This window comes from Lytechinus variegatus, chromosome 10 (genome assembly GCF_018143015.1).
Source record: "Lytechinus variegatus isolate NC3 chromosome 10, Lvar_3.0, whole genome shotgun sequence".
In the NCBI taxonomy this organism is placed as follows: domain Eukaryota; kingdom Metazoa; phylum Echinodermata; class Echinoidea; order Temnopleuroida; family Toxopneustidae; genus Lytechinus; species Lytechinus variegatus.
In genome coordinates this window covers 21174883-21185869 of record NC_054749.1, presented here as the reverse complement: position 1 = coordinate 21185869, position 10987 = coordinate 21174883, and the positions used below count along the sequence as shown (strand labels likewise).

Sequence of the window (10987 nt, the reverse complement as noted above, 5' to 3'; positions counted from 1 at the left end):
TCTTGTATTGTTCATCTGTTCCACCATTTTGCCCATGATTGGTTTCACAGAAGAGTAAAATCAATACTGTTCGGATGATTACATAACAACACCATGGAGCTATTGGAGCTAATTGGTGGAGAACCTGGCTAAACAAAAGGGGTAAATTGCAGATAGAAAAGCAAGCTATCCTGGGCTGGACTGATTAAAACTATTGTTGGATTCTTACAAAGCCAACCTGGCTAAGAGGTGCTTGAGTCTGATGATGAAATGTCCGAGCTTTATAAAAATATCGGCACGGCTCAATTCTACATCCATAACCCCGAGAGTGATGACTACTGTCCTATGCAACCATGTGTTGAAATTGGCCAAGGTGGACGACTCTGGCTTACATTAGTAATTAGTTAACCTATAATTTCCAAGGATTGGTTTTGCAGAAAAGCAAAACTGTCTGAAGAGCAAGTGACATAACATGCATGATCCTCTCATCTATGGTATTTGGACACTATGTCTGCTTCCTGACTAACTTTCAGCCATCCAGGGAGCCGAGCAGTGGAAGCGTTTCGATCTGGACACGAATTGGCAAGTCTGGTGCCAGTCCTACACAGAGTACTGATGCTGTAAAAGTAGTCCCAAGGCAATCAAATGACACTCATGAGTCTGTGTTTGGTTGCTGACTGAAGAACAGTTGTTGTAAGAGTTGCTTGGTGTGTTCAGGACTGGTCACAGTGTGGCTTATAGTCCTGCTATCGTGAAAGATCTCGTAGTCATTGCCATCCTAGAAAAAATAATAAATGGAGAAGGCATACAGATATTTTAAACCTATCAGCAGAAAGACAATTATGATATCTGATATAAATATAAACAATTTGAATAGAATGATAGTCCCATGCTTGAAATGATTTTAAAATTATCTTTAACTTTTTTTTAGGGGGGGGTAGATACATGTATACCAATGGATGTATATGGTATACTGTATTTTTCATTATAATCAATAACAATTTTGTTACATTATGTTGCATTATGTCAACCACAAGGATTAATCAGTAAGTAATATCAAATTAAAACCAAGAGATGGAATGAAAAAAAAAATTACTCACAATGGTATTCCACCTACTGGGAATCACATCAATCAATCTGAGCCACAGCAACACAGAAAATTTAGCCACAACGGTCCGTATTCTGAAGTCGGGTTTAACTTAAACTCAGGTTTAAAGTTGTGGTTTAAGTATGGACAGCCAATTGTTACATAATCACTAACAGTAGAGATATCATACTTAAGCTCATTCGGCTCTCAAATCATTCATAATTGTGTAGGAAGTATAAATAGATGATTGTCTTCACCATTGATGAATCAGGAAAGAGCACAGAAAACATAAGAAACATACAACTTAATAAAAATTTTGATACATTTGGCTTCCCATACTTAAACCACAACTTTAAACCTGAGTTTAAGTTAAACCCGACTTCAGAATACGGGCCTTTGACTCCAAGCGATTGAATTTGACTCTGCATGGATAAGGGTGTATATATGCCTATCAGCCTACCTTTGATGTTCTATCGCCAAAGAAGTATATCTCTTCATACTCTTGATCCAAGTATTGCAAACAGAAGGTCTTATCCCATCCCATCGGGTACACATCAAAGCTTGTTTGCCCTCCTATAAAATGATACGAGGAGATTACTAGTCAGTGCCATGTTGCATTTATAACAGACTTCAGGGAAAAGATCAAATAAAGTATACTAAATATCAAACCAAAACAAACATGTCAGATATAACGCACAACTTTTATTGCATCATAAGTTATTCATTGTGGCCCACTGAGGTGGAAGTAAAAAAGAACTGGAAGCACACATAAAGAATAAATTTATATTGCATACAAGGAAGTAAGTAAACTATGAAGAAGTGGGTATTTTTTTTCAATGGCTACAGAAGAAATACAAGTAAATTATTAGATGAAGAACCTTACCTATAGAAAATTTAAGCCCACTGGAAGAAAATCTCTCCCGGAGTGTTTTTACCATCTTCTCTCTGACTTTATGTTTCTACAGAAAAAACAAACGAGAGGAAAGTGCTTTGTAAGAAATATAATCACATCACTATCATCATCATAATCATATTCATCATCATCATCACCACCATCATTATCATCAAAATTGTCATCATTATCATCACTACCATAATCATTATTATGATGCTCCTCTTAATCAGCAGCAGTAGCGTATTCATAATCTTCATCACTATCACCACCATCAATCAATACCATAATGAACATGATCTAAATCTCCCATTATCAGCAGTACTTAAAAAATTAATACAAATAAAAAAGAGTGAAAATCATTCTTCATCAAAAATCATAAATTATCAGAAAAATATCACTATTATACAATTCTGATGACTCATCTGCCCACATCCTTGCAATAAAAGATATCCTGGCAGAAAACCACACACATATATACAAATAATATCACAGTAAATATAAAACAGTAAAGTGGTGTACTGTTTGTGGTTATTGGAGATAACTGCCTATTCCTTCCCAGAACAACAAAATTATATTCAGATATATATATTTTAATTTATTATTTTACAAAATATTTTGACACAATACTTGTCATTCTTTTATTCATATCTGACCTGTTTGACTTTTAACAAGCCAAATTCACACAAAAATCATTAGTTATTACATTTGTTTTATTAATATTTCTCCCTCTATTGCTGTTTTTTTTCTCAATGGTAAAACGTGTACCCTTTCCAGAGTGTTGGCATCCTCAAATACATATTCATTGCCTTACAATTCCACCATTCAAAATAAATACTCCTCCTGCCAAAAATTTGAACAAATTTCAAAGTGAGTTCATAACAGATATCAATAAAATTAATAACCTTAAGTGTCTGAATGTATGAATGAGACAATATATGCTAAAGTGTTCTGGTAGAAATCGCATAATTGATTAGGAATTAGCAAAAAAAAAATTTTTTTCCAAACAATAAAAGTACAAGTATCAGTGTTAGTGATCTTCAGTGTGATTATTTTTCAGCTTAGATTTTTTTTATTTCAAGAAGTTCAGTTTAAGTCACTGTTCAATGTTCTATTATAGAAACAATTGAAATTTGGTTTAATTACAGACTTTATAATGAAATCAGTATTTACTTCAACTATAATCTCACTTTTCTTTAAACATACCTTGTCATATTCACAAAATATCCTTCTGTCCTCAAACGTTGAGTTGCATCGTCCCATAGGGCAAATATTAATCATACCCGTCCGACATTCCACAAAACATCCTCTGAAAAACACAAATTAACCAAAATCAAATTAAACTCTCCTGGCACCATGACCTATCCAAAAAAAAACATATCCATATATAGCACACAACTGAACAGTTCCCACCTATGAGGAAGGAAAGGCTGAAGTTTTAAAGGTGAATATCATTGGGGTATTTGAAATAAAATAAAATCATAAATATATATAAAATCGGTGCCTTGCCTTTCAAAGAATTGCTATTAGCTACTTCCAATAGATCTTCACTATTTGTAAAAAAAAATATCTAAGAGCAATACAAATGAAGTTGTCCATGCTATTCAGGTCAGTCAATAAAATTATGCCTTTGCTACACACTAGTTCAGGAGGTCACAAAACATTCTGTGTCATATGCTAAATGTACACTGTATATAAAAAATATAGTAATCTAATCATGCTCTTAAGAGAAAATAATGGTTTTGAAATGCACAGTGTATACAATTTAAGTGAATCTTGAATTAGTGATTATACCCCCTCTCCATCCTCTACTGATGGAACAACAATGAAAGGTATAAGAAGAATACAAACATGAATGAAATTATACAAAAATACAGCAACAACTTTGACATGCAGATATGAGATCAGTGAGGAGGGGGCAGAAACTAAAAATGGTGTATTCATTATACATAGACCTAAGGGGTGGGAGGTGGCACAGATGAATACCTGAAAATGACACATTAATTGCACAAATCTGTACTGATGCCTCAATTTAAGTACATTTTTAGTGCCCCTCCCCCAAACAGCAACAACAACAAAACAAATAATCCTTTGCATTCATCCTCCTTCCCACCATATCCCTAAAATCATTCATTGAACAACAAACTGGTTCACTGACTCGATTGTTCTGTGATTTCAAAGTGCATTGTTAGTCATATAATAGTTAATAGGATACAGTATATAAAGCTCAGTGGCATATAACAATAAGAAGATATATTGAAGTGAATTCTCAAAAGCTATTGCGTCAAATAACAAGGCAACAGGAATGTAGGTCAAGATACCTTTTGATCGGGAGATGTAAGTCAGCCAGATAATGTAGCACATAGTTGATGACCTCTTGTAATTTTTCCTCTCCAATTTGCTCAGACATATTCTAAAAGAGAAAAGAATTGCAAAATGAAAATAATGGGCCTTATGATAAAAATGATTAATGATGATGGTGATGACGATGATGATGATGAAGATGATGATGATGATGAATAAATAATCATTCAAGATTCATTTATTTAGCCATATGTAGTTATATTTTAAATACAAAGAAACGTAAACATAATCATTATACAACCAGAAAATAAAATGTGGAAAGGACCCGGGAAGGACCGAAAGAAAAGTTTAAAGGACATACGAACCAGAAGCCTCAATAGCCCCCACTGCCCACTGAAGTCCTCAACTACTCATATCTGGTCAAGTTCTTTAACCATAATTCAACATTCTCAGCAGTGTATAGTGGGTCTATTGTTATGAAGGCACATTTGAATAACACACCAATTCACTACTCTATACATTCATATTGCTGTAATCATGTTAACAAGTTTCCAATTAGCCAAACAGCTACATAAAAAAAACAGTTTAAAAAAATAGTCACCTAATATCATCATTAATAATATTCCATAATATTCAGGTTTTTGTAACGTGATGGTCAGTGGTATCAAATACCTTAGGCCCCTATGAGTTATGATAATAACAATGATAATTATCAATTAAAAAAACCACTAATAATAAAACAATTCATTTTAATTACCATAAGAAATGAAAGGCACAATGAAAGAAATCAAATAGTCAGTTTATTCAAGGCTTCCATCATTTAACAAGGGAGGACTGTAATGTTAGATTTAAGGTCTGAGGCACAGAGTGACAGACCAATGCCAATCAGGAGTAAAGTTAACAAAAATATTTTTAGAACGTTCAAGACATCCAAGGTTACAATGACATGGCTAGTATGGATTGCTTATTTCTAAAAGGAAGTAAACCCACCTTTCTCAGATCTGAGAAAAACACATGTTTCCCATATTTTGTAAAGTTAGCCTAGTATATCAGTAGAAGACATAACCCACAGAAAAGTGCACTTTGTTTCAAAATTGTTCTCAAAGTTATATTCATATCATTATGTAGGCATATAATGGGATAATACTGAAATTCAAGGCATCAGGACCCCGTTGCATAAAAGTTACACAGCCAATCAAACTTGTGGATTTCAGGAAAGTTACCATTGTATGGCAAAGTTACCATGATAGTAAAGTTTATGCAAGTGGACCCAGGTTTTAAACAAGTGACTTTGGCATCTTTTGGAAAAATTTAATTATACAAACATTATCTTCATGATTGGCAGGGGCAGATCCAGGAATCCACTAAGGGTGGGGGTGGTCAGCCGACCGATTGCTCAGCATTTTGTGAGCAAGTAAAAAGCAAAAATACATCACTTAAAAGGAAACATTCATTGTCATAGAAGGGGAGGTAAAATTCTTTTTTTTTCCATCAATTGGTTCTTGCCCCAAGTGACCCCCTCAGATCTGCGCCGAGCCTAGGTAGCTGCATGGAGACTTTCAAGGATCTACATGTACTTGATGATAAATTTCCCAACTAGATCCTTGAACGTCGCCTTCTATCTCCCAACCTTTTAGTTATAAAATGAAATAATAACACAGAGGAAAAAGGACGAATATCAAGTAAAAAATATATGTTTGGAGATGCCATGTTTATTCTTTGTGTAAAATGGAGACCATTGTGATTGCCTGAGGAAAGTTTAAAATATTGTGAGATGGTGAAACTTATGATAGATGGATTGAAAGATGGACTAGTATAAAGGCCTACTTATCAAAATGTGAGGGAGATACAAAGAGACATGTTGAAAAAATAGATAAAGATATAAGATAATGGTAGATAGATAATAAGATATATATTTAAGATTTCGTTGTTAAAGGTCAAGTCCACCCCAGGATAATGCTGACTTTAATAAATAGAGAAAAATCAAAATAGCATAGTGCTGAAAATTTCATCAAAATTGGATGTAAAATAAGAAAGTTATGACATTTTAAGTTACCCTTATTTTTCACATAACAGTGATATGCACAAGTAGGTGAGTCAGTCAATGATGTCCATCACTCACTATTTCTTTTGTTTTTTATTGTTTGAATTATACAATATTTCATTTTTTATAGATTTGATAGTATGGACCAGCTCGACTGAACCATATTGTATTAAACAATGCTTATTCCACATTGTTCAGGGAGGAATTAATCGTTGCTTGCATCACTTGACAATGAGGAGAAAATTCGAATATTTCATATTTCCTATAATAAAATACAAAAGAAATAGTGAGTGATTGACGTCATCAGATTTCATTGATTATAAGCTACACCCCTTCAGGATCCTTACATTCCTCCACTTCCATTTCTCTCATTACCCCCAAAGTTTCCAAATCCCAGGGGAAAAGATCCTGTGTCCAATCATCCTTTAAGTTACGGAACAGCCTTCCTGAAGTCTTAACAAATATTTAACTTCTGGAACATTAGAAAAATACATAAAAACATTCCCCCCTTCTTCATTTCATTATTAAATAGCGTCTTGGGCACTCTACAAAGTAGATTTGGCGCTATATATAAATCCAAAATATTGCAAATAAGAGGGGCCAAGAATAGAGGTAAAGGGGAGGGGGAAAGAGAAATAAAATGATAATAGAAATTAAAGGAAAACAAAATCAGATGAAAACAAAAGACACCCCAAAGATTTGGGAAGATTGAAGACACATGCAGGTGAAACCCTGATTATTCTAGGTTGTCTTTAATTCTTTAAAGAGACATTTTAACTTAGGGTTAGTATTAATATTGTTTCTATGGTAACTGACCTTTTTAGCAAATACCTGGCCCTTCTGATATGCCACCATGCCGTTCTCTACGAAGACGTAATCAAATATCTGAAGGAGATCGTGACCAAGTTGATCCTCCACACTCTTAATGTCTGAGCCGGTGATCAAACCGATTGGAATGTCAGTCTGAAGCTCCAACAGGACATCAACCATTTCGGGCTCGATCGTCTGATTCGATTATGAAATGAAAAAAAAAACTCATAGTTTTATTTCAATCATATCTATGCATTGATCATTTATCATTGTTTTATTAATTAATAATTCAATTGTTTTATGTTTCAACTCAATCAGTCGTTCAATGATTATTTGAAATTCAATTTCAACTCTTATAATATGAATCATTTTTAGCTGAATGAAATTGTGATGTATGCTAAAATTTACATTAAAAATGTTTAAATATAATGTTCATTTACCTACATGTATTTGTTTTAATGCCAAATTTCAAATTTTTATTTGAAAATAATGTCTATCATACAGTTGATATTCATGCAAAGACATTTTCTTATGTCTGAGTAACATGAGTCTCAAGACGATGGAGGAAGAAGAAAAAAATTAAGAAGAAGAAAAAGGAGACTAAGAAGAAGATTAAGAAGAAAGAGAAGAAAGAAAAAAAAAGAAAGTGGGGCATGGTGGAGGAGGAAAGAAGAAGAAGAATAATGATAATAATAATAATTCAAAAATAATACTAAGAAGAAGTAGAAGAAGAAGAAAAAAAAGAAAAAAATAAGGAGAAGAAGAGGAGGAGGGGGGTGAGTAGGAGAAGAGGAAAGATGGAGATGATGGAGAAGAAGATGATGAAGAAGAAAAAGAAGAACAAAAAAAAGAAGATTAAATTAGAAGATGTGATGACACAATCCACAATACTAGGAGCAGGTGAGATGTGGGTATGTCTATTATTGTCTAGATTCTTATTCTAAAAAAAAATAACATAGGCCTGTAATACACCTTTTTAATGTAATAATGCGAATATAATTTGACCCAAAACCCGTACTCTTGAATCTTTTCAGGAAATGATAATGCAGAGTTGTGACGTAATAAAACAGTTGCTTTCCTGGTATTCACACTGTCTATTCATTTCCTATTCTCTGAGTTATTTCCTCATTTACTGTCACAACCCTTTACTCCATGCAGAACTTCAAATCCCCATTTAGTTATTATTGATGTAGCCTAGCTATAATGAATGACGCACGCCACCCTTTTATAACTGTAAACAAGTCTAGGCATAGTCATATGCATATAGGCCTACTCAATCACCCCCCCCGGTCATTACCTTTCATATTCTCCCCCCCCCCCCCCCCCCTTGCCACATAGGCGAACGGCATAAACATATTTTGGAGAATATGTCTATACTTGCTATGATCCGAAAGGAACGTTACCACCAATACAATGATCAACTATCCGATTCCCTTAGTTTCCTCAGGCCCCATTCTGGGTCCTGTGTACATATTTTACCATAGTCACCGATAGCTGAATGTCACTACAAAGTCAAACACGTCTTGTTATTGTGACGTCATCGACACACCCTCCATATACCTCCGCATTCCACCAATCAAATCACCGCTAGCCCGGTGGTAAACCGCGATGTTTTTGGAATGGAAATTTACATTGTTCAGGCGGCCGAATCCGGGATACACCAAGCCCATAAGCATAGCACGCAACTCAGACAATTGAAATATGGAAATACCCTTCTAAATAATGTATCTTAAAAAGAAATGAGGGTTATTGTGTCCTCCACTACCCGGGTCCCCTACCCATTCAAGATTATTGATTTACTGAGAGCGGGAACTCCCGAACTTAACTGTATTGCATCACCACGGCGCGCCACGGCCACAGCCATGGCATACATGGCGCAGCGAGTGTAATAATCAATGGTAAAAGGTCTACGTGCGAAAATGCTAGTTGCTCGAGCTCGGCCCCAAAGGGCAAGGTTCTGGTGCCGATTATCTGTGAAACTCTACGGAAAAATGCTATTGTCATGAAGTGATTTACAATCATGGTAAACAGGGATAATCTCACATGGATAATGAAAATTTAAATAAAATTAAATAAAATAATGCAACATGCATACTGATTGAGAGCACGATAAACATCGATCAAAATGTATTGATATCATCAATCGGAATTAAACAGGAAATTATATAGGGCATAGACATATGAATGTAAGCGTCATTTCTATCATCCGTTTGAAATAGTGAATATAAAATATATGAATATGAATTATTAAAACATGAAATCCATTAAGATACATGCTTACCTTTCGAGTGTGTGTTATTGTCCCGTCCATGTCAAATAGACATATTCTTCTACGATTTTTGCCCATCATGAATAAGAATTTATTAAATCCACCAAGAATCAAAGTGATCCAGTCGCCCTGGTCCAGTCGATGTGACACTGACAACAAAGCCTGGTCTACATCCTATTACAATATGAGTGAAATACAACTGATGGATCTGTAGAACATCGAATTTTAGAAGGCTTATATTCCACCGTGTAACGGCTTTTAATACACACTGCGATTGCGAGAGCTAGAGGGAGAGACTGATCTGCATCTGATCAGCGCTAGCCTGGCGGAGTGTGCACCAGACAACGTCTGTGCTTTCTATGTACTCAAGCGTACAGGCTCAAACTGGACTGAACAAGAGATGGGAATGACCTCAGGAAATCGAGAATATTCATTCGTATTTTGCGTTGTGTTGAACTTGTCAACAAACGAGAGCGGAACCGTCGGTGTCCCGGTCAAAATAGGACTGAGCCTGGATTTTGTCTTCTTGACACAGGGTCGATCCCCGGGTTGATTCCAGGAGGCACGTATACATGCAACCCCCCCGCATGATCCCCCTTTTTTCCTGGGGGGGGGGGGGGGAGGAGGTATACAGGTGTGCTTGAGAGTTATTTGTTGGGTATGGCGACCAGTTTTAATTTCATTTGTTTATTCATTTTTTTTGGGGGGGAGGGGAAGGGGGTGGGGTGATAAACCCAAGCTGACGTGACGACGATACATTTCATAAAACTTAAATATATACATTTCAAAATAGAATAACATAATTATTGTCTGTCGGGTAAAGTGACAAATTGATGCATGACCCAATCCCTACATGTATAACCTCAATTTCATTTTATAACAGATTTAAGCACAATCTAAAGCTATATTTGATCAAACGTGACTCTCGTTGAATTCTAAAGGATTTTTTTTTGTCTTTTACTTTCACCCCCCCCCCCTCCTCTGCTTTTCATTCTCTCCTTCCCTTTTCATGTATGTTTGTTCTGGGTTTGTTTTGGTACAAGACGCAATTCATTTTTATTTACTGAGTATTCACTGAATTTGTTCTCCGCTGTTATTAATTGATCAAATCTTATGTTATTAACTGTCTTGACAAGCCCTCTATGGTCTTTTACAGCTACACCTAATTTCAATACTTTTTTTTCCTATTCAATATGCATGTACATGCCATTGAATTACTTTATCTTATCTTGAATTGCATTTTTTATTATGTGTTCTTAAATGTTTTTAATATTGGAATTGAATAAAGTTGAATTGAATTGAAAAAAATTACTGTGACAAGATATCCGCGCTTGTGGATATAAAATATTTTGGCTCTCATTGTTTTGTTTTTAGGTAGAGGAGTGCCTCATATATATTTTCCTTTTACATATGCATTATGCCTTTTCCAATACTTTGATTTATCTTAAAGGGCCTTTTCATGATCAATAAAACGGTAAATGGGCGGACAAAATGAGCCCTGCTCCCCATTTTGTACTTTACTACCTGAGTGATCGGTAAAATATATAGCTCGATCACTTCTTATCCGCCAAAGCCAAGGGTTCTGTTTGAAATACCCCCCCC

General features: G+C 35.2%; 1 protein-coding gene across 1 annotated transcript; it reads right to left on the bottom strand.

Annotated features, from left to right (window-relative positions):
- Nucleotides 1–9913, bottom strand: LOC121422808 (phosphomannomutase-like). Its single transcript, XM_041618012.1, has 7 exons — nucleotides 9398–9913; nucleotides 7123–7311; nucleotides 4280–4371; nucleotides 3165–3267; nucleotides 1950–2025; nucleotides 1527–1639; nucleotides 1–757 (listed from the first exon to the last, which is right to left on the bottom strand). Exons 1-7 carry the CDS (start codon nucleotides 9464–9466, stop codon nucleotides 632–634), a joined length of 768 nt encoding a protein of 255 aa, XP_041473946.1. The 5' UTR covers nucleotides 9467–9913; the 3' UTR covers nucleotides 1–631.
- Between the last annotated feature and the right edge of the window lie 1074 nt (nucleotides 9914–10987).

Coding starts and splice junctions, on each gene's coding strand:
- LOC121422808 (XM_041618012.1), bottom strand. CDS start 9,466: ATGATGGGCAAAAATCGTAGAAGAATATGTCTATTTGACATGGACGGG. Junction 4,372..7,122: donor GCCAGGTATTTGCTAAAAAG/GTCAGTTACCAT, acceptor TTTCTCTTTTAG/AATATGTCTGAGCAAATTGG. Junction 2,026..3,164: donor TATTTTGTGAATATGACAAG/GTATGTTTAAAG, acceptor TTTTTTCTGTAG/AAACATAAAGTCAGAGAGAA.